Source organism: Prionailurus bengalensis, chromosome B2, assembly GCF_016509475.1.
Source record: "Prionailurus bengalensis isolate Pbe53 chromosome B2, Fcat_Pben_1.1_paternal_pri, whole genome shotgun sequence".
In the NCBI taxonomy this organism is placed as follows: domain Eukaryota; kingdom Metazoa; phylum Chordata; class Mammalia; order Carnivora; family Felidae; genus Prionailurus; species Prionailurus bengalensis.
Genome location: NC_057349.1, coordinates 68,221,667 through 68,246,149, shown reverse-complemented (window position 1 = coordinate 68,246,149; position 24,483 = coordinate 68,221,667). Strand labels below are relative to the sequence as shown.

The 24,483-nt window shown below is 39.0% G+C and overlaps 1 protein-coding gene across 2 annotated transcripts in view; it reads left to right on the top strand.

Moving 5' to 3' along the window:
* The window catches only part of IMPG1 (interphotoreceptor matrix proteoglycan 1), a 140,164-nt gene that overhangs the window by 59,836 nt on the left and 55,845 nt on the right, over positions 1-24,483 (top strand). For both annotated transcript variants that reach the window (XM_043591861.1, XM_043591860.1), the window contains 4 exons: positions 3,613-3,633; positions 5,302-5,549; positions 6,939-7,015; positions 7,887-7,965. In XM_043591861.1, coding sequence (XP_043447796.1) covers positions 3,613-3,633; positions 5,302-5,549; positions 6,939-7,015; positions 7,887-7,965 — 425 coding nt within the window. The remainder of the gene's footprint in view (positions 1-3,612; positions 3,634-5,301; positions 5,550-6,938; positions 7,016-7,886; positions 7,966-24,483) is intronic.

Sequence of the window (24,483 nt, the reverse complement as noted above, 5' to 3'; positions counted from 1 at the left end):
AGAGCCTGATGCAGGGCTCAAACCCACAAACCACGAGATCATGACCTGATCCAAAGTCAGACATTCAATTGGCTGAGCCACCCAGGTGCCCCACTAAATTACAATTTTATTTTTTTCTAAATAACAATTTTAAATAAAGTAAATGAAATTGAAAAATAGTGCCATGCAGGGTTCAGTTATGTTCCCACAGCTTTCCCACAAGCACGCCTATATCCATTAGCATCTCAACACTCTAATCAAGGTGGGTTCATGATTTTTGACAAGAAGCTTAGCATCCTTTTTCCTTTTTTTAAATGTTTATTTATTTTTGAGAGAGAGAGAGAGAGCATGCAAGCAGGGAGGGGCAGAGAGAGAGAGGGACAGAGAGAATCCCAAGGAGGCTCCGTACTGCCAGCACAGAGTCCCACATCATGCTCTATTCCATGAACCGCAAGATCATGACCTGAGCCAAAATCAAGAGTCAGAAGCTTAATCCACTGAGCTACTCAGGTGACCCGCATCTTCTGTCTAAGTTCTCATTCAAAACATCTACCGATGGGGCCATAATAGGACATATTTTTTAATGGCCGCAGGGTATATGTGAGCCCTGGCATGACAGAATGAGATTCCCCACACCATGGGGGACTTGTAAAGTGGGTAGAGAAGGCTTCCCCCAAAGTACTTCCTGGCCCCTTCACCATCTGTTGTGTTAAAGCTATAAGTTGCCCAGAGCAAGTCTACAGACCCACAAAGAATAGCTTCCAGGCGAGCTCTACAGGTGTATTTCTCTCAAAGATATCAGGCCCCTCTGATTTGTGTGACTCCAGAGAAAGAAAATATTGAAAAGTGAAAGTTATAAAAGATGAAACCCTTAATATGTACCAAAGCAGACTCATTTTTCCTTATTTCAAGATGCTGCTCCACAATATTCCATGTGAAATCAGATGGATTAGAGGGAAATAAAAGGTGATAGTGGAATATTCTGCATAGATGGCAAAGTCTTCTGGACAAACCACTGCAGCTAAAAAGCAGATGTTGCATTTAAAGCTGAGGGAAATGATAGGAACAGTCCTTTCAAGTGGACATTATGCCCTCCTTTCAAATAAATGAAAACCTAATAATGAAAAAAAATCTATTTTAGAAGAAAATGAAAGTATTAAGGATGATGAAATTTTGCAAGATAAAGATTTTAAAGATATATCTACTGAAGCTGCATCTTTCCCATGTGTTTATCTCTGTAAGAATTTATTCTTATTTCTGCAAACGATGTTTATAAAATAAATTTGATCACATATTCCCAATGCTCTCCATTATGGAATGAATATTTAGTCTCCCAGAAAACAGTTGGACCCTGAATAGTATAAAAGATATGCTTATAAGTATGGCAAGCTTTTAATCATAACTAACAATGCTCAGAATATTGTAAAGTAAACTTAGAATGAAGGATATTGCTTCCTCATGGAGCCAGATCCCCTAAAACACTATGAGTCTCCTGGTACTGTCTTTATTTAGTTCGTTTGTACAAAACCTGATCTATAATTTCATAAGTACATTTTTTATCAGTGAATTGTATCATTTAATTCTCCCAGACACAACTGGGAAGTTATGAGGATGTCTATGATTAACACAATTCTAAGGATGCACAGAAAAAGATCAACTTTAAATATTGCTTTATCTTGGGGCACCTGGGTGGCTCAGTCGGTTGAGCAACCGACTTCGGTTCAGGTCATGATCTCACGGTTGGTGGTTTCCAGCCCCGCGTCAGGCACTGTGCTGACAGCTTAGAGCCTGAAGCCTACTTTGGATTCTGTGTCTCCCTCTCTCTCTGCCCCTACCCTGCTCGTGCTGTGTGTCTCTCTCTGTCTTTCAAAAATAATAAATAAAAATGTTAAAACATTTTAAATATTGCTTTATCTTTTAAAGCAATATGGAAAACTATTAACAACCATTTAATCTAGTCAGAGGGTAGAATCTTTCAAAGGCTAGTTCACAGTTGTCCACAGCAACTTTATTTGTATTAGCAACAGTAGGAAATAACCCAAATATCCATGAACAGAGCAATAGATACACAAATTGTGGAATATTATTACCACAGACTACTACTCAAAAGAGGAAGCAACTATTAGAATATACAACAATATGGTTTCATCTCAGAATAAGTATGTTGAGTAAAAGAATACAGAGAAAAATAAATATATTATGATTCCATTTCTGTGTGACTCTAGAACATGCAAACTAATCTATAATGACAAAACAGATCAGTAGTTGCATGGGGAGGGTGAGGCAGAAAAGATGGAGGGAAGGATTTCAGAGGGGCATGAGTAAACCTTTGAGAGGAATTAATTTGATTGTGGTAATGGTTTCACAGGTGTATAATATCAAACTTACCAAATTGTACACCATCAACATGTGCACTTTGTTTTGTGACAATTACATTTCAATGCAATTTTTTTTGAAAAAAAAATGAGCAGAACTAGCTGCTTGGCCCAGGGAGCCCTACTTCTCCAAACTACAAGCCACTGCTGAAAGGAAGCAAGAGGCAGGCCCCACAGAGCAGCCCTAGTTAGAGAGTCATGGATCCTCCTCTGCTTGCACAGAAGGAAAATCATAGCAAAGTCTCTTTCAGTCATTTTACCAAGGGACAAAAGTTCAATGAATTCATACCCCAGGCAGAAAGAGCAGTAACACAAATCCCTTCATATGTAGAGAATGTCTTTGTCAACAAATTTCACCTGAAAGGTAAAATGAGAAAACTGAATATAGCTTCTAAACTAAATTCATATATACGTCCAGAGGAGTCCTAAATATATTTGTCAGTTTGATGACCAAAGTTTGATGGGTAGGCAGTGGTATGGCCAGTGCGCCCAGACTTGAAATCAAGCAGGATAGGGTTTGAATCTCAGCTCTGCCACCTTCCAACTTTCCCTTTCTGTGTGTGTTCCTTGTTCTGTAAAATGGGGATTGTGTTGTTGAAAAAGATTAAATGAGGATGCATATAAACTGGCTGGTACAGACCACCCACTCAGTAAACAGGTGTTTATTTTTCTTGCAACCTGTGCCATGATGAATTGTACCACTCCCTCAAGGCTTACTGGTTAAAACAATTTGAAAAACAATCAGTCAACAAAACACCAGTTCCAGTGTCCAGTCTCAGATAAATTACCTTCAGGATTAAATAAATCATTTAATGTTATTCACAGGGTGAGAAATCCATTTATAAAATACTTTCCAAAAAAACTTCCTGGCACCAGCACTACCCAAAATGTAAGACGCATTGGATATATTTGCAGCCTCTTTGGGAAGAATATGAAGAAATCAAAGAGTTTACAAAGAAGACCAAAAGTACATACAGCCTATGAACTAAGGCTGAAATCCTAATCAGAAACATCATATAATGGTGTTTACTTCCTGAGATTTATGTGGCTCTCACAATTCCATCCAAATTCTGATGGCAGTTTAATGTGTTTCCTTCAACACATTCCTGGGCAAACATGGAACACAATAGAAAGAAATCTCTCTCCCTCTCTCTCTCTCCCCTCCCCCGATATATGAAATGATTCATTGAATATCTTAATAAATTTCATAAAAATTCTTTCTCCCTTGCATGTTCCCATTGCTCCTGGTGAAATGAAGACCAAAGAAAGGAAAAGATGGGTAATTTGGACTTTTCTAATATTTTGAAATATAGTGCCTTTCCTCCCACAGATTTACATACTGATCTTTTATAAGTAATTTTTACATACAAAGTCTGGGATAAGCCCATGGCTTTTTATTGGTGTCTTATTTAAATGAGACTAATTGCTGTAAACAATAATAGAAAAAAAGTTCTACAGAGGTATATCTAATGAAATATGTATATATTCAGAATTTTGTGATGCTTGAGTTATGTGTCTGCTTTTAGACATGTTTATTGTTTCTTAATTTCTTCTCTACTTTAAACAGATTCATTTCTGTATTTAATTTTATCTCCATGTGCTGTATTGTTTTTCTTGAAGACAGACACTTATTTGTATGAGCTTGAGATCCCACAAAATCTGGATCTATTGCTGGATTTATGTCTTTGCAGATGTTAAAGTTTAACCATGTTAAAAAAAATAATTAATTAATTAAGCAATTATTTCATACTAAAAAAACTCTTAAGTCAAAATTACTGTATGAGGTAAGTACGTGAACAATGACTTGATCAGTGAAAGTGTATCCTGTAAAATTCAAAATCTAATTAGAAAAACATAAAAATGCCTTTCTCTGAGGCAAGCGTGTTTTAACAGTTTCTTAAATGTCAGTTGTGATGGGAAATTGTCTGTCTGAATGCACACTTGTATAAGCAGCCAACCTAAGTCTGGAATAAAGGAGAGAAACTAATTTGCTCCTTGGTTCCAAGGTCAGTTTGAACTGGGACAGAGCCCACAATACTGTGGAGAGCTCAGTAATAAGAATCCAGCTTTGGCTCCTAAAATTGACTAGTGAAATAATGAACTGTAGATTCTGACTGATTGTGTGGCCCAAAGAATTGCCAAGAGTAAATATTATCAGTTCCTGTGGCCTTTGAAACACTCTTGCATCCCTTTGTGTGGATTTATGGCATAAATTGAAAGGTAAAACCTGATCATGGAGGACAAAGCTACAGAGAATCCCATTTCATTTTTATATGCAAAAAGGCATTAAATCAATAAATATGATAATAAATATAGTTAATCGTATAGTACTTCCCTTTCTCTTTTTTCACACCTTTCTTCCAAGATGTTATCTTAAAAGCAGCTTGAGGAAAAAGATTATGTTATTTTAGAATTTTTTTTTAATTAAAAAATACTTCTTGAAAGAAGCAGAAGAGAAATAACCTGAAAATTGAAGCTTTGACTTGGTACAATGTGTACATACTATTGTCCCATCTCTATGTCCTGTATTGCTATTTCATAGACCTTCCTGAAGAAGGTTATAGAGAAAAAGACAATTCATCCTTCCTGCTGATTGGCACTGCATGACTTTACTTGTAACACCACCAAAACTACTGGTCAGTAATAACAACTCTTGACAATTAACACTTTTTCAGAAGGAATAAAAATCCATGATCACTTGATGCCACATGATCAGTTAGTAGCCCCTCTTCAACCTGGCATTCTAAGGACTAAAATATAGGTCAATTCTTCTTCCACATTTCAAATTTCTAATAAACATTTAAACTAGCTTTGAAGTGAGATATTCTTTAAGAGCCCATCAGCAAAGATGATGAAGCTGTCTTGAATCTTTATAGAAACACAGTGACTGTCTTTATAAGGCATGTAACAACGGGTTTGGGTGGAATGTGTCCTCTGCTGTCTACAGTTCAAGCTCCACAGAGATGCGACTTTTGGCCATCTTTAAGAGAGACATTGCAGATGCAAAAAGCCCTGCGAGTAACCTCCTGTCTTTTGAGTCCAACAAAATTGAGAGTGAAGGAGTCCCTCATGGAATGATGGAGGAAGACAAGCAACCAGAAATCTATCTCACAGCTTCAGACCTCAAAAAGCTAATCAGCAGAGCACTAGAGGAAGACAAATCCTTGGATGTGGAAACAATTCAGTTCATTGATGGTCAGTTGGTGATTTCATAGTTCTGGATTTATCCTCATTTTGACAGAGACACTGGGAGGTGTAGAATGTCTCAGGGTCACTGTCATTTTAACTTGGGCCTTATAGAGTCAATCATTTGTGTTACAGGCACATCACATATGGTATCACTTCTCTTTTCTCACTCCAACCTGTGTCTCATTGGATGAGCCTTTAGTGCTACTTCACATCAAGAATAGGTCCAGGAGAAGCCTAGAGTTTCAGTTCAGTAGTTCAACTACAGTCATTCAATGGAGTCCAGATGGAAAGAAGCACCCACGGACAGTTCTGTTCCATTGGCACAACCCAGATTCCCTCACCCAGTAAATTGGTTGAGTCCCAGAAGGAAATGGATGGCACATTATTAGAATAGAATAGGATGACATGAGGAGAGTTTGATAAAGGGACTATTTATAAAGTCTTTCCTAATACACAAAGGAATAGGACAGTTCTCTGGAGCCAAAAGTAGCAAGGCCCCATTACTACCTCTAGGCATTAAGGGTTTGTCTCATAGTCTAAGCCATCCCAAAGCCAGAGAGCAAAAAAACATTGATATAGTCCATATAAGTCAACATCCTAGGGCAGAGAGTAGCAGGGAGAGAAGAGAAGAGTGGATCTAAGAAAGTCAACAAGATCATCAGGCACACTCAGGATTCTCAGAGGGTAGCTGAAGGAACCCAGGAGCCTAGAACTCTTCACTAAGCCCAGCACTCTTGGCATAATAAATGGACCCTAGAAATGCCATTTTAGTATGACATGGCATGAAACTGGCATTCTCTGCCAGTTCTATTTCTCTGGTTTAGGCAGTCAAACTCAACACTGGAAAACATCAAAAGGTCTCTTGGCACAACATGCAGGGCAAGGGAATCTCCTAGGCAAGAAAAGGTGAGCTTCAGACTCATCTCAGAGACCATTTGGTACTCTGGTTTATCTCTGTTCAAACTTCTGAGATGTTCTGAGAATCGGGCTTCAAGGTAGAAGTAGAATCTGCAAATGGCCCTTGGTTCCAGCATTTATTCTAGCTATTTCTTTCTTTGTTAGCTTAGTTGTATCTTCATCCCCACTGGCCTAGCCAATCAACCTGCCTGCTTAATCCAAATCTATACAGTAAAGCTAAACATCCTAAAAGCCTACTTTAGTAACTGTTCTTATCACATATTCATGTAAGATGTACCCCCGCATTTGTCTTTCAATTTATTACTTATATCAGTGACTATTAGTGTATGTGATGCTGATTTCTAAATGATTTGCTACACCACTCCTTAAAAACTGATTATTGCCACATTTTCAACCCTGACTGTTTTAGTGCCCCAACCACAAAAGAAAAAAAGAAAAAGAAAGAAAGACTCAAACCTTGTGATTTTTCACCTGCAGAATTGTTGGGGTCATTGCCAGGCTCCGATCCCGACTTCCAGTCAGTGCTGCCCACACTCCTTGCCGATATCACAAAGGTAAGTGAGCTTATTGTTCTTTCGTTCTTCAAATAGGAATGAAGCTTTCCATAAGAAAAAAAAAATCCACTTAAGGACTGAACAGAACAAAATCTTCTTTGCAATGCTAATTATATTTTTTTTCTGTTTTTTACAGGCAGTACTTGGTTGCCATTTATATTTTCTGTGTTAATAGGATACAACTTACTTTTCAAATACCCTAAAATTCAAAATTCTCTTCACCATAGTTAGATCTTTGTTTCAATTAGTGTCAGGACTTGCTGTTTTGATAAAACAAACACATGTTCATGAACTGAAAAGAATACTTAAAGCAGAATATATAATTTAATTTTGACTTTGAGAAATAAATACAAGCATAGGTTTACTTTATAAGTTTGTTCTTAAATCTTAAGGTCTTACCTTTATTTATCTGTGAGGATTTTATAAGTATAATGTCTTCAAAAGTAAAAATAATAAATTCTGCAATAATTTTTATATTTCATTTAAAGCTATATCCATTTAAATTATGCCAAAAACTGGGATATTGATAAGTGAAAGTGCTAAATAGGCTCTATTCCCTCTTTAAATGAAGGAATCCATAAATTCAAACATGATTGGCAATTCATCGTATTTCAGTTTTTAGTTAACCCTACCTAGGCAGATTCAGTTAGTCAAGAAGGCAGTTGATCATATTTTACCACTGTATCAATGCATGTTTTCCTTTCAGGACAAATTTCTCTATTACATCCTATATCAAAATCCGTCGTAGATTCCAATCAACTATAACATGATTTGCTTATATTTAAATGAAGGAAAAAAATAGAGTGTAACCCTTCCCACATACAGGGAAATGTCACTTCTTAACATCTGTCTTTCTAAATTCATTCTTTAGGACGCTACTTTGAGTCCAGAACTTCCTCTTGATCAATCCAGGCTTGAGACAGTGGACAAAACAGGACACAGTACTCCTGGTGAGTTTTTTTTTTTTTTTTACCACAAAGTCTATGTTAGCTGACGACCTCCTCTTTGAGGAAACCATCTATGACACTCCCTCCAAGACCAGTGACTAAGTCATCCTTGACCCAGGACAAGGTTTCCTCACACCAGCATTTCCAGCAGAAAAGCAGTCCATTTAACCTCTTCTGCCAGTGTCCTTCCCTTAGCTCTAGGCCCTGGGCCCGCACAGAGCACTGACACCCCTTCCCTGATGGATCTGGTGAAAGAAACTGAAATCAAAGCCGTACCAAATGCTACCCATCTCTATGAGGCTTCAAAACTAAAAGTCCATCAGGACAAGGTAGATCCTAAGACGAAAGTCCACAACAAGGGACTATGGCAACAGAGGATTGGGCTTTTACAATCGATATATGTCCTCTGTTCACCACTTACAGCCTGACCATTCATACCATCTGTTCTTCTGTGTGGTTTCTTTCATGCCAATTAGCTCATGTGTAATTGATAAGTAAGAATGTCAGTGAACATTGAAATCCTCTTGGTTCACTTTTGAACTTCTAAAAATGTTTATTTTTGAGACAATAGAATTAAGCTTTATCACAGTTGAAGAGAAATTTTTAGCAATTTATGAAGACCTTAAGAAAAAAAAATGAAAATTCTGTAGCAGAGTCTTATTTAGTGCAAGAAGGAGTTGATTTAGTGCCTTTAAGAACTCCTATGCTTTCCAGTTTATACAGCTGTATGTTGAAACTGTAGGTAAAAACGTCTTTAAGGAAACATGAACCCCAGGTTATAAGGCTGATGAGGAGGCACTATGATTCTAATGCAAATGACAGTAAAGATTTGTTATGGTTTATATTTTTAAATTCTTTCCATTCCTTAAAACATTTTTTTTATTCAACTATAATTAACACACAGTGTTATGTTAGTTTCAGGTGTACAGTATAATGATTCCACAATTCTATACATTTCTCAGTGCTCAATAATATATGCATACTCTTAATCTGAGTTATCTATTTCACCGACCCCCCAGGCACCTACCATCTGGCAACCTGCAATTTTTTCTCTGCGCTTAAGAGTGTGGTTTTTTTGTTAGTCTCCTTTTTCCTTTGTTCATTTGTTGTTTCTTATATTCCACATACAAACTAAATCATATGGTATTTGTCTTACTCTTATTTATTTAACTTAGCATTATACCCTCTAGATCCATCTATGTTATTGCAAATGGCAAGATTTCATTCTTTTTTATGACTAATATTCCATTATATATATATGTATATACATATATATATAATGTGTGTGTGTGTGTGTGTGTGTGTGTGTGTGTGTGTGTGTATCACATCTTCTTTATACATTCATCTATCCAGGGACACTTGGGTTGTTTCCATATCTTAGCTATTATAAATAATGCTGCAATAAACATGGGGGCACATATATCTTTTCAAATTAGTGTTTTCATTTTCTTTGGGTAAATACCCAATAGTGTAATTACTGGATCATATGGTAATTTTATCTTTAATTTTTTGAAGAAACTTTATACTGTTTTCCACATGGCTGAATAAGTTTGCATTCCCACCAAAAGAGCATGAGGGTTCCTTTTTCTCCACCTCCTTGCCAACACTTGTTAATGCTCGTGTTTTTTATTTTAGCCATCCTGAATGGTAGTCAAGTGATACTTCATGGTGCTTTTAATTTGCATTTCCCTGATGAGTAGTGATATTGAGCACCTTTTCATGTGTCTATTAGCCATATGTATGTTTTCTTTGCAAAAATGTCTATTCAAGTCCTCTGCCCATTTTTTAATTGGATTATTTGGGTTTTTTGTGTTGAGTTGTATAAGTCTTATATATGTTAGATATTAACCCCCTATCAGATATGTCATTTGCAAATATCTTCTCCATTTGGAAGGCTGCCTTTTTGTTTGGTTGATGGTTTCCTTCATTGTGCAAAAGCTTTTATTTTGGTATAGTCCCAATAGTTTCATTTTGCTTTTATTTCCCTTGCCAGAGGAAAGTTATCTGGAAGAATGTGTCTATAGCAGATGTCAAATTACTGTGCTATGGCTGATGTTTTTTAAATACGATTGTTACTGTTTTAGTTAGGACTCTCTTTTCAAAATTGTACAGGTTTTGAGTGATCCACCTCAATCCTATTTTCCTCATAAACTCTATGTGCAATTAGTATACAATTTTGTGAAATACAACGGTTTTCACAAATACATATATGGCATGGAAGAAGAACCACCCATACAGATTATGTTTGGCTTACATGATTACCAGTGAATAAATGTTAACTGCATGATCCAGTTACTTATTGCTGCATTATAAACCATCCCCAAAGTTTGTGGCTTAAAACAGCAATAATTTATTTTGCCCATAAATCTGAAATGTGGGCAGGGATCAATGAGAACAGCTTTGCCATGCTCCATGTTGTGTCAACTAGAGTATCTCAAGCTAATGGGTATTGAACATCTTTGTCCAAGTTGGTTCACTCACATAGCTGGCAAATCAGTAGTCAACCACGGCTGTTGGCTGGTTGGTGGGGGGTGGAGTGGGGCTCATTTCTTTTCTATGTAGGACTCTTCAACAGGGTTGCTTGGACATCCTTAAAGCTTGGCAGCATGGGTTCAAAGAGTTAATATGGCAAGAGGCAGAAGGTAGAAGCCTTCACTCTCTTCACTACTCAGAATCAGTGTCACTGCCTCCCATTGTAATGGCTAGACAGACATAGAGCTTATCTCAATTCAGGGGGAAGGAACATAGACCTTATCTCTTGATGGGAGAAATTTCAAAAACCTTAAGGCCATTTATAATCAACTACAATCCACATCAACCACTATTATGACTTTCAAATTATTTAACAGTTGATTGTATAAGACAAAACAAACCTTTTTGTTTGTGATAGTAAATGCTCACTGGATTCCTTTCTTTCATTATGATATCATAAAACCTTATTAAAGATCAGCATTTCAGGTAGATTAATAAAAATGACACTATATGATGAGTATGTTATTGTACTTTCAAAATTGCTTTACTGTTTTCATTATATTTATATATTCCTTCCACTCACGATTATCCTTTAGAACACTAAAGCAGGAAGGAATCTTAGACATAATCTAGTTCAGCCACTGTGCTTCATGGATAAGAAAATCAAAACTAGAAATGTGAGGTGCTTTGCTCAAGGTCATGCTATAGCTGGTTGCGTAGCCAAGACTATCTGTCAGGTTTCCTGCACCTACTAAATTATGTTTAGCTTAAGTAACCCTCATTAAAAAAAATATTCCCTCAAATTTGCTTTGCCTTCTGATCACAGCTTCTTTTCTGTCTCTGTCACTATGCTGTCAGTTGTTTTTTAGTTTCACCAGTTTCACCTCTAACCGCACACTACAAGGACACAATTTCCACAAAAATCACTGGTGGCTTCCTAATTAATCAATTTAGCAGCCTCATTTCCATCTTTATTTTACATGATATTTCTGGCAAGGGCTTCTGTTGATCACTCCCTTCTTGAAACTCCTTCTTCATTTGGCTTCCACAAAATGATTTCTTGGTTCTTCTCATATTTCCTGATTCCTCCTCCTCAACTTCCTGCACTGGGGCTTATTATTAGATTTTTTTACACGTGGGGGAAGGGCAGAGAGAGATTGGGAGAGAGAGAATCCCAAGCAGACTCTGTGCTGTCAGCACAGAGCCAGACACGAGGCTCAATCTCATGAACCCCTGAGATCATGACCTGAGCCAAAATCAAGAGCCAGATGCTTAACCAACTGAGCCACACAGGCAAAAAAAAAAAAAAAAAAAAAAAAAAAAGTCAAAAAACTCTTTTGGAGTAATAAAACAGTTTTGGAACTAGATAGAGGTGGTGTTTTGTACAGCATTGTGAATTTATGAATTCATGATTACTGAATTGTTCACTTTAAAATTTTGTTATTTTCTTTTTTTCTTTTTCTTAACATTCATTTTTTTTAATCTTTATTTTTGAGAGAGAGAGAGAGAGAGAGTGAATGGGGGAGAGGCACAGAGAGAGGGAGACACAGAATCCGAAGTAGGCTCCAGGCTCTGAGCTGTCAGCACAGAGCCCAAAACAGAGCTCAAACTCACAAACCATGAGATCATGACCTGAGCTGAAGTTGGATGCCCAACTGACTGTGCCACCCAGGCACCCCTAACATTCATTTTTGAGAGACAGAAAGACAGAGTGTGAGTGGGGGAGGGGCAGAGAGAAGGAGACAGAATCAGAAGCAGGATCCAGGCTCTGAGCTGTCAGCACAGAGCCCAAAGCAGGACTTTGAAGTCACAGATGGTGAGATCATGACCTGAGCTGAAGTTGGATGCTGAACCGACTGAGCCACCTAAGTGCCCCCCAAATTTTGTTTTTTTAACCTCAATAATTTTTTTTAAAATAACAGATGATTCTGTAGGGAAAATTGTATACAAAATAAACAGTATGAAGTTCTTTAAGTTTGCTTTGGGTAGCTCATGAATTTGCCTCTGAGTTTCTTAGCACTTCCTTCACTGGAGATGCATAATGAATTCCAAAGCCCAGTTCATTATAGCAGTTCTATGAGGGGCGAGGTGCTGATTGTCTGCCTTAATTCAAGGATTGATTTTAGAGTATCTAGAGGAACGAATGTGCTGCATAACTTTTAGTCAACGTTCCATAAATAAAAATTATATTTCATAACTCAGCTTTTGATTAGTATTGACCAAGAAGCACTGCATTTGCTGACATGGGCTTAAAGTGCAAATATTCTTGTTACCAATTAAAGGCAGACCCATATGCTTTCATAATCAGCTCAGCTGGGAAGAGAAATGCCATGTCTTAGTGAAAAATGAAGATTCTAACTAAAAAGTATCCTGATAAAAAGGCATTTCACTTACATGGAAATGGGAAGGGGAGGGATGAGCCCTCTAGACAAGACCAAAGCTTCCCTCCCTCATAAGACAGTTCTGAGTCTCTCCCATGCATAGTAAAATGACAACTAGGACTCCAAAGTTCTGCACCATGGTATTACTGAGATAATTTTAGCCTGGAAAATTTTTAAGGTTAGTGTCACCAAACGCCCACCAAGCCATTAAAATCTCAATAAAACACTCATAGAAATCTCTCAGTTTAAGTAGTTTGGTTTAGTAGTTAATCCCTTGAGATAAAGTACTTGCAAAATATGCCTCTAGAACACTAAATGAATTGTTATCTTGTATAAATTTCTGAGATCTCTCATTATTAACATTTTTTAGGGTAGTTGATCCTAAGCCATTTTTTCTTACAGAGCCAATTAATTGTTAAGATCACTCCTATTTCATAAAAATGAGAGTATAGGGGCGCCTGGGTGGCGCAGTCGGTTAAGCGTCCGACTTCAGCCAGGTCACGATCTCGCGGTCTGTGAGTTCGAGCCCCGCATCAGGCTCTGGGCTGATGGCTCAGAGCCTGGAGCCTGTTTCCAATTCTGTGTCTCCCTCTCTCTCTGCCCCTCCCCCGTTCATGCTCTGTCTCTCTCTGTCCCAAAAATAAATAAACGTTGAAAAAAAAAATTAAAAAAAAAAATGAGAGTATAAAGTATCAGAGAAACCCCTCATCTTATCTTTTTCATAACATGCATTCACCCAAAAATTTTGTTAGGACACCTGGGTGGCTCAGTCAGTTAAGTGTCCGACTTTGTCTCAGGTTCTGATCTCACAGTTCATGGGTTCAAGCCCTGCATCCGGCTCTGTGCTGACAGCTTGGAGCTTGGAGCCTGCTTCAGATTCTGTGTCTCCCTCTCTCTCTCTCTCTCTCTCTCTCTCTCTCTCTCTCTGCCCCTCCCCCACTGTGCTCTCTCTTTTTCAAAAATTAAACATTTAAAACAAAGTTTATCAACTTTTTTTAAGTTTACTTATTTTTCGAGAGAGAGAGTGCCAGCAGGGGAAGGACAGAGAGAGACACAGAGAGAGAGAGAGAATCCCAAGCAGGCTCTGCAATGTCAGTGCAGAGTGCAGTGCAGGGCTCAAGCCCACAAAACCGTGAGATCATGACCTGAGCTGAAACCAGGAGTCAGATGCTTAACCAACTGAGCCACCCAGACACCCCAGTTTTATCAACTGTTTTGTGGTTTGGAGTGGTTTTATTTGTTTTAGATGTGTGTAGGCAGCAATACATTTTTCTTTTCACTCATTAGAATCATCATGTGGTCTATCTCCTCAGTGCTCTGTCTTCCAAGTTACACTATTTTCATTTGCTGGACATTCCATTTAAGTTGTAAGCCAGATCTCTTAATAAATTGAGATATTTTAAATGGTGAAGAAGCAGACTTCAGGCAGAGCTATTCTGCTACTGGACGTTGTTTTGTCTTTTATTCCACTGTATTAGTCTGGGTTCTCTAGAGAAATAGAATCAATAGGTTTATATCAATATCTATATCTGATTAATATCAGGAATTGGCTTATGTGGTTATGGAGGCTAAGAAGTCCCAAGGTATACACTCCAGCAAGCTGGAGACCCAGGAGAGCCAATAGCATGAGCTCCAGTCTGAGTTGAAGTCCAAAGGCAGGAAAACCAGCGCCTCAGCTCAGTCCAGAAAAGAGAGAGAATTCTCTCTCACTTAGCCTTTTGTCCATAGTCAGACCTCCAACTGATTAGAAGAGGCCCATATTAGGGAGTGCAATCTCCTCTACTCCATCTACATATGCAAATGTTAACTGCATCCAGCAATGCCCTCACAAACATACCTAGAATAATGTTTAACCAAATATCTGGGCACCCGGTGGCCCAGTCAAGTTGATACATAAAATTGGCTGTCACATCCCATCTAGGTAATACATGAAAATAACCACACATTTCTAAATTTTCTTAATCTCACACAGCATTTGACTCCTTTGACAGGAGTCAGTGGGATGAGCTAAACTGAATGAACTCAACAGAAAACACAGCTGCTAACGTTCCACGAGGTTAAGGATTCAGTCTGTCTCTACTTTTTGCAATATCATCAGTGTCCAGCCAGATGCTTGGCACATACTAGGCAAGCGATTAATACATGTTGAGTGACTGAAGGAATAAATGAATGAATTTGTGTATCATAATACCTTCAGGGAAGTCAGAGTTGATAGGAATAATTTGATTATTTCCCTTTTTGCCCTACCTACTAAGAAGTTCTGAGAGAGCCAATTCAGTGATCCAGAAACAGTAGTCTGCTGTCTATTCTGTTCACACTACCCACCACTGCCAAAATACGTCCTCCATATTTATGCTTTTGTGACTTTGCACAAATTCTCTTCTCTCATACCTATAATTCCCTTCCATTCTTTAAGCCTGATATCTCCTACTCATGCTTTAAGTTCCAGCTAACATGCCACCTCCTCTGTGAAGCTTTCCCAACTGCTCTCTGAAAAGACTCATAATTACCATCTGTTCCCTGACTCCATAATGAAAAAGTATATATAGCGCCATCAAACATTTACCACTCAGTATTGAAATTATATGTATGCATGTCTGGTATCCCCCCAAGACTGAATTCCTGAAATGAAACAACATGTTCAAAAAAAATATCCTGGGGCATCTGGGGGGCTCAGTTGGTTGAGCTACTGACTCTTGATTTGACTCAGGTCATGATCTCATGGTTCCTGAGTTCAAGCCTTGTATCAGGCTCCACACTGATAGTGTGGAGCCTGCTTGGGATTCTCTCTCATTCCCTCTCTCTCTCTGCTCCTCCCCTGCTTGTTCTCTCTCTCTCTCTCTCTCTCTCTCTCTCTCTCTCAAAATAAATGAATAAACTTTTTAAAAAATCCTGCCTCTAACCGCACTTAACACAGTGTCTGGCATATGACTGGGGTTTCATAACTATTTGTTATTGTTGTTGAACTTAATGAACCTATCTATCACTATTTTTAGTCTCAGACTGTAAACTGAGACTAAAGATATGCCCTACTCTGTGTCAGTCCTCACACAGCTCAAGACAACCCTACATGTAAGGTGATGTAAACTGATATTCCTCACAGGTAAATACTTTTATCAAAATAAGAGGGCTGAAGAACTTTAATCAGCTCCACCATGTATGATGTATTAACTATCACAAAGGTTAATGTGTAGGTATGAAGTGAAAGAAATATGTAATCAGCCACTCAGCCAGCCAAAAACTTTTCATATCCTAACTCTTAATCATGAAGGCCTGGCAAAAATGTTATTTAAATCTCTTCACTTTAGGATGAAAGGATAATGGTTAAGACTTGGAAAGATTTCTAAGAAAAACTCAGCTGAACTTTAAACCACTGTGGTCAATATTTTTTTTCCTTTTCTTTCTTGTACATCTAAATTGAGGATCAAACAGTAAGCTTCCATAATAGGAATACACTGCTGATAAAAATTGTTCAGAAGGATCCAAGAGGAACATACCATCTGAAGGAAGGACAGAATCGCTGTTCAGCAAAGGCTTGCAATTACACTTTGTCCGTAGATGTAATCTTCACAATGCCAGGGGAAAAATCAACAGGGAACTGAAGTCCTTCCAGCTCTCAAATCCAGTCATTCTAGATTTAACCTAGATGTCAGGTGACATAGAACTGCCCTACAAAACTTAAGTTTGGGAAATTCAGTGCCCTGCCCCAAATTTCGGCAATTTCCAAGAAAATTTGTGTTCTGACTTTCTGCCTTCTAAGGATTTCGTATTACTCCCCTGCTGCACCACACTGGCCAGCCCTCTACTCTCTCAAAATGTTCCTCATGGACTATTCCTTTTCCAGGCTCTTCCCAACTCCCTCCTCAAATTATGATCCTACTGTTTTATGCAGAATAGTAATCTGTTTAATCTCTTTCTATCATTTGCCTCAACTGAGACCACATGTTTTAAATTCTGCCAATCCTGCAAAAACAACAGCAGGCAGAAGCAGTTGCCGTTAGAAATTGCATCTCTTGGGGTTCCTGGGGCCTCAGTCGGTTGGTTGAGTGTCAGACCTTGGCTCGAGTCATGATCTCATGATTTGTGAGTTTGGTTCACGCGTTCAAACCCCGCATCAGGCTCACTGCTATCAGTGCAGAGCCCGCTTCTGATCCCCTCTCTCTGCCCTGCCCCACCTCTTTCTCTCTCTCAAGAATAAGTAAAAAGTTCTTTTTAAAAAAGAAATTTCATCTTTCCCTTCCTTCCACCCTCACAGTCGTCACTTGAACACACTCGCTCACATATTCAGAGGATGCTAGGTTCCAAGCAGTGTTCAGTAACTCTCAGCAACTTCATCTCACCTTCCTGCCACCACTTCTTCTTCTTTTCTCCTTCCTCAGGGGAGCTCTCTTTTTCCTTCGTATCACTTAAGTTCACTGTCTGGTTTTACCTCATTTGGCACTGGTACACATTGATTTTTCTTTTCCAAGGGCCCCATATAGATTCCCTACATATCTTTAGATGAGAGACTGGCCCATCACAGATGAATTGCAGGGATACTGTAGGCCACAGACCCAAGCCGACTCCATGTGCCAGTTTGCCAGAGTGAAAAGACTTCAACAAGTTCACCTGGTTAGTAGTGGCTCTCTGGGATGTCGTGCTTATTTTATTCATTCAACAAGTATTTATGCCATGCTTGTTAGGTACGGGGGATAAAATGGTAGATAACGCATACACTCCATGACTGTCATGGTTTGAGTCCCCCACAAAACAGATCCTGAGATGAGGATTTGATTATAAAGAGGTGTTTTGGAGATGATCCCAGGAAACAAGGATCCCAGTAAAGGAACAGGGAACTAAAACAAGAAAGGGAAGGAAACCAATACAGACAATTAGCCCTGTGACCATTGGAGCTCATCAAATGTGTGTTGGTAAATTTTTAATAACTGATCCTAAAAAGGGGGATCAGGGATATACATGCACACAAAAGTTTATTACAAAATTTGGCTGATACAAAAAATACTGTGTAGGGGCACCTGGGTGGCTCAGTTGTTTAAGTGTCCAACTCTTGATTTTGGCTCCGGTCATGATCTCATCATTCATGAGATCGAGCCCCATGTCAAGGTCTGTGTGCTGACATCGAGGAGACTGCTTGCAATTCTCTCTCTCTCCCTCTCTCTCTGCCCCTCCCCCACTCATGCTGCATGCATTCTCTCTCTCTGTCTTTCAAAATAAATAAACTAAAAAAAAAGGATGCACAATTTATGAATTGTATGTATAAGTATATTTATTATTGTTATCAATTCTACATAGTCAACTGATTTTCCTAAGGAAATAATATTTAAACTGAGATCTGAATAACAGGAAGACAAAAACAAAAATTGGGGAGGCCTGGTGAAGAGTGTTTTGGGCTGAGGGGAGTAGGGGAAGCTGGAAGTAGCATGGCAAATTGAAGGAAAGCCAAGCCAATGTAGCTAGAGCACAAGGAGTTGGAGAGAGTTAGAAAACATGAGGCTCTAGAAACGCAGAGCTTTATAAGCCCTGTTTATAATCATTAAAGGGTTGTAAGAAAAGGAATGAATACATCAAATCTGAGTTTAAATAGATCTTACTGCATTATGGAAAATTGGCTGGAGGTGGGGAAATCCAAGCAATCAATTAGAAGAGTCTTAACAACCTGGGCTAGAAATGTTGATAGCTTGGACTTGGGTGATAGAAGGAGAGATGAACAAAAGTGAATTGACTGAGTGGTATTTAAGAGGTAAAATCATTATGAAGAATTCTGAAGCCATGAATAGGTTGAGCAAGAAAGCCTGACCTGATTAATGAGCAGTGTCTGTTACAGGTTTCTCAGTGGGAAGTGGTTATGTATGTGTCCAGAGTGACTGTACTAGGCTAGTGAACTCTCAGGTGTCCAAATATTTCCTTCCTGTCACCACTTTATGGTCATGCAAGTAGCGAGCACATGCTTGCAGAAGCCAGCCTTTGCTGGTTTTCAGAATCTTGACGTGGTCACTTTTATCACTCCCATCCATTTTTGTTGGCTTACATTTACATAAAGAGGAAGATTGATAAGTAGCCATTATTGGCAATGCTTTTGATTACTCTGTCCAGTATTTTACAGAGAAAATGAGAGACCAATAAATATAGGAAACTGTGCTGCATAAATAAGTAAATATAATGATTCATAGGGACTCAGGAATTTTCTTTTTGACCTGCTTTAGGAAACTATTTCCAAGATTATTTTTTTTAATGTTTATTTACTTTTGAGAGAGAGAGAGCATGAGGGATGGGTAGAGAGAGAGGGAGACAGAATCTGAAGCAAGCTCCAGGCCCTGAGCTGTCAGCACAGAGCCCAACCTGGGGCTGGAACCCACGAACCACAAGATCATGACCCGAGCCAAAGTCAGACACTCAACCGACTGAGCCACCCAGGTGCTCTCCAGATTACTTTAAATCTATAGAGCTAGTGGCATCTATGTGGACTTGATCCCCCTTTAAAGGTTCCATTTTATGGGTGCCTGGGTGGCTCAGTCGGTTGGGCGTCCGACTTCAGCCCAGGTCATGATCTCACGGTTTGTGGGTTCTGTGCTGACAGCTCAGAGCCTGGAGATGGTTTGAATTCTGTGTCTCCCTCTCTCTCTGTCCCTTCCCTACTCACACTCTGTCTCTCTCTCTCTCTCTCTCAAAAATAAATGTTTAAAGTTTCCATTTTAACAACCCCATGGTTTTTGTTTGTTTACTTTCAGTTTTTGGTATCTGTCATATTTTTCACTTTTGGTATAGCATCTGCCTTGCCCCTTCTCATTTCTTGGAGTGGCCACTCGCACACTGCAGTTGTATTTGTATTTCACTCAGTGTAGCTGAAATGGCAGCACCGCACCGGTGCCAGAAAACCAGCAGCTCTTGGCTCAGCAAGAAGTGTGCCCCACACCACCGAGCCCTGCGGCCCCTTCACAGATGATCTGGACGCCGTCTTGCTTCTGTTTCCTTTCACACTTGGTGGCCCTGAAACAATGAGAACAAACTTGGTGAGCTCTGGTCCCTGGATCATCCCTCAGTGGAAAAGAGCTCTAATGGCTAGGAGAATGTCTCTGCATGAATAAGCCCTGAAATGAATTTGAAAACTAACCCATTGTAGCAACTTTAACAGAAATCTTAACTTAAAAACATATCACTCCATAATTACATGTGGACAATAGAGAAAGTTTTCAGAAAGGAAAGTAAGGCAAAAAGAAGAAAGATTAAGGTGACAATGCATGGGGAAAATATTTTAGGAAATACATCACCATCAATAACACAATGCTATCATTAGGATAAGGACACACAGCCACATATGTCTGCAATGTTTCCAAGACCTAGATTTAGGGGTAAATTAAAATTTCTTGTTGGACAACTCTTAATTACAACAGGACCAGGACTTCAGCAGGGTTGTTCAAGCAGAGAGAATAGTTCTGAAAAAGATTAAGTTCACACTAGATGACAGTGCACTTTCCATTATTTTCATATTTCTTTTTGTTTTTAATGTTTTATTTATTTTTTGAGGGAGAGAGAGAGAGAGAGCGCACAGAGTGGGAGGGGCAGAGAGAGAGGGGCACAGACGATCCGAAGCAGGCTCTGCACTGACAGCCTGACAGCAGTGAGCCCTATGTGGGGTTCAAACTCATGAACTGTGAGATCATGACCCCAGCCAGAGTCAGTAGCTCAACCCACTGAATCATCCAGGTGCCCCTCCATTATTTTCTTTATTCAAGACCTTCATATATGAAATAGGAACAGTGTAAGATTTTATGTATAACATATAAAGACTACTTAAAATGTTTTTCTGGACGAAGCTTTTGAATATAACTGTCTTAGGTCACAGGAGAAGAAAATCAGTGAGAAGCAGAGGCATTAAAGAAGGCACACACAGAGCTGTACATGGGTCCCAAAGGGAGCATAAGACTTTGCCAAAGAAAAGGGAGATGACCCTCCAAGTAGATTAAGTTTCATGGGAAAAAATGCAAAGGTTGTAGTATGATATAGAGAAATGTATACGTAAAGGATACAGATAAGCAGGGCCTTAAAAGTCAGAAAAAAGTTTCTTCTGAGTTTTCAGGAAATAAAGGAGAATGATGAAAATGGGGCTTAGGAAAGTTAGTCTGGCCACAGCTTGGTGGATGAAAAGTAGTGAGGGATTTTGTCCCATATCTGATGTAAAGCTTCAGGGCCATGGTAGAGGGGAAGAAAGAAGAGATACGAAAGATTTTATTTTAAAAACTGAAATAAAGTTTAAAAATAAAATAAAGTTTTAACATAACATAACATGACATAACATAACATAACATAACATAACATAACATAACATAACATAACAACATAACATAGCATAACATAAACCAGGGACTACTTTAGATACTGATGGGTAGAGGAGAAGGATGGATTAAAGGGTCTGGATCATCACATGGTTGAACACCTCCGTGGTCATCCATGTTATACATGAGATACCAAATTTCTCCCCACCTTAGAATTAAAAGCCTAATAGAACATAAGGATAATATATTCTCTGTATGTGTCTCTCTGTGTCTCTTTCTTCCCTCTCCTTCCCTTCCTCTCTTTGTCTCTTTGAAAAATCAATACAAGTCAGAGAAAAGGAGTTCTCTAGTATGTATTAGGAAGCCTCCACTTAAATGAGTAGAATTTTACACAGAGCTAAATTGAACCTTACATACAGGTAAGTTAAATGTTCACTACGGCATTAGTTAGGGTTCTCCAGAGAAATAGAACCAATATGGTGTGTGTGTGTGTGTGTGTGTGTGTGTGTGTGTGTGTGTGTGCAGAGAGGGAATAAGAGAGAGAGAGACATAGAAAGAGACAGACAGAGACTGAGATTTATTTTAAGGAATGGACTTATGCAGTTATGGAGGCTGACAAGTCGAAGTCTGCCAGATAGATAGGCAGGCTAGAGACCCAGGGAAGAAGTAAGCTTGCAGAATTTCCATTTCCTCTGGGAAGGACAGATTTTTTTGTCTTTTGGTTATTTTTTTAAATGTTTTTAATGTTTATTTTTTAGAGAGAGAAATGGAGACAGAGCATGAGCGGGGAAGGGGCAAAGAGAGAATCTGAAGCAGGCTCCAGGCTCTGAGGTGTCAGCACAGAGCCCAACACGGGGCTCTAACTCACGGACCTCAAGATCATGACCTGAGCCGAAGTCAGATGCTTAACTGACTGAGCCACCCAGGCGCCCCAGTCTTTTGGTTATTTTTAATTAAGGCCTTGAACTGGTTGGGTGGAGCCTGCACACAATAGAGAGGGAAGTCTGCTTTACCCAGAGTCTACTGGTTGAAATGTTAATTTCATCTAAAAAATACCTTCATGGAAACATCTAGAATAATGTTTGACCAAATATCTGTTTACTATGCTCAGCCAGCTTGATGCATAAAATTAACCATCACAGTATGTTTTGAATGAGCTCTGCATAGTAGGTTAAAAAACAGAGGGTGCTTCATACATTAGATCTGCCAAAAAAAAAAATTGCAAAGCCAGAACTAGAACAGGTAGAATGAGGTCATAATTTGGACAATTCATCTGGTACAAGGGGAAAACAGGTTGCCTGATGGAATGCCCTTAATAATAATGGGAAAGATGTATGTCATTAGTGATAATAGGTACTCAGTTTTTGTAGAATTGAAAGGAGCCTATGGTAGAAGAAAAAGGGGCAAGAAATACACACCTCGCAATGGAATGAGACTAAAGGGAAAGCTGTCCAGAAGAAAGCCATGACAGAAGAGGTACAGGGTGACAAGGCTAGATGGGCAGAGTGGCATCTAACCAATTCCACAGTCACCCATTTCCACCATGTATCCCTTCCCAACTTACTGGGCTATGATGCATTCATAGCTACGAGGATCTCTGTCTCATACACCTTTATCTGGACTCATGTAGGGTGATAGAACTTGGGGGGGGGGGGGGGGGGAAGGCGAGTGATGCTGCCCCTCTTTTTTCTGCCTTTACAGAGAATATGAGGCACCAGTCATGCACATAATTTGAGGCCAGAGAGTAACCAGGAGCAGACAAAGCCACTTTTGAGACTATGGGGAAGGAATGTCACCTTGGATTCAATTGTGGAGAATCACAGTTTTACCAAATAATCAGCACTTTAATCAAAGAAGCAACTCTTGCACTGAAGGAAAATGACATCTCTAGCAATCTTCAAGTAGAAATAGGAATGACATTTGTAAGGGGATTGGAGGACATGGATAGAAACTCCCACGAATAGTCTCTTGTAGGTTTTCAGTTTTAAGAAGATGAAACTGCAGAGGCACCTGGGTAGCTCAGTCAGTTGAGCTTCCCACTCTTGGTTTTGGCTCGGGTCATGGTCTCACAGTTCATGAGTTCGAGCCCCACATCGGGCCCTGTGCCATCAGCAAGGAGCCTGCTTGGGATTCTCTCTCTCTCCCTCTTTCTCTGCACCTCCCTCACTTGTTCTCTCTCTCTCTCTCAAAATAAATAAACAAACTTAAAAATTAAAAATATATATATATGAAACTGAATTTCTAAAGGTGTCAGTAGATTACAAGTTAGGTGCCGTGGTCAGTTTATACAAGGGGAGTCTACACAGGCAACTGAGCAAACTTTTGCATGTGTCATGCAGTTCTATTCAAAGTGGCAGGTCCCATCCTCCTTTGCATCTGATGTTAAAAATGCAAATGTCAGGAAAATGGGCCCCTGATCTTTAAATAGATCCTATTCCTCTCAGGAGAGAGAAAAAAAAAAGAACATCTTTTGACCACTGAGTAAACCAAAATATAAGAGGATTTTCAGTTTCTCCTACCTCTATTTTTGTCGCTTGGCAATGATCAAGGTAGAAAAATAACAACTCTCCATTGCTAGTTGGCAAGTTCTTTGTATTGTCAGGTTAGTAGAATCCTTGCCAGAGCATGCATATGAGATTTCTGCTATTTGGAATGTTGAAACAAGTGCTAATCCACAAGATTTTAATAAAATGCTTACTACGTATCATCCAAAGTCAGCGTGTACAAAACTTACCAAACTTTATTTATAGAAATGGAACAAATTAAAAAGCATTTGCAGAAAGAGAAGTAAATACATATATTTGTATTTATCTATCTGTTTGTTTGTTTTGAACGAGCATATGTTTACAGTGTAGGAAAATTTATCTCTCTAGAATCTCCATCCAGACCTTCATTGTGTATGATGACACATTTCCTATTGATTAGAGTCTCTACATGAGAGTTTGCCACAATTTTCATCTGGTCTTCTAGTGGTACATTTGTGATATTTTTTTAATGATCTTTTGGGAAATTTCTTCAACTTTGAAAGCCAGAGTGACTCAAGGGTACTAAGCAAATGATGTGTACCACTTTTTGTTTAAGCATATTTTGAATGTTACGCTTAGAAAGAAGTGGTTACAGTACCTATAATGTTTTACAGTATTCAAGGTGCAGAGCAAGAAGTATTACAGCTGCAAGGACTGGGCAGTGGAGAGGAAGAGGAAGCCTAAGAGAAGGAAAATGAAATAGAAAGTATACAACTGAGGGGCGCCTGGGTGGCTCAGTCAGTTTAGCGTCTCTTGGCTTCGACTCAGGTCATGATCTCACAGTTCCTGTGTTCGAGTCCCACATGGGGCTCTGTGCTGACAGCGCAGAGCCTGCTTGGGATTCTCTTTCTCTCTTTCTCTCTGCACCTC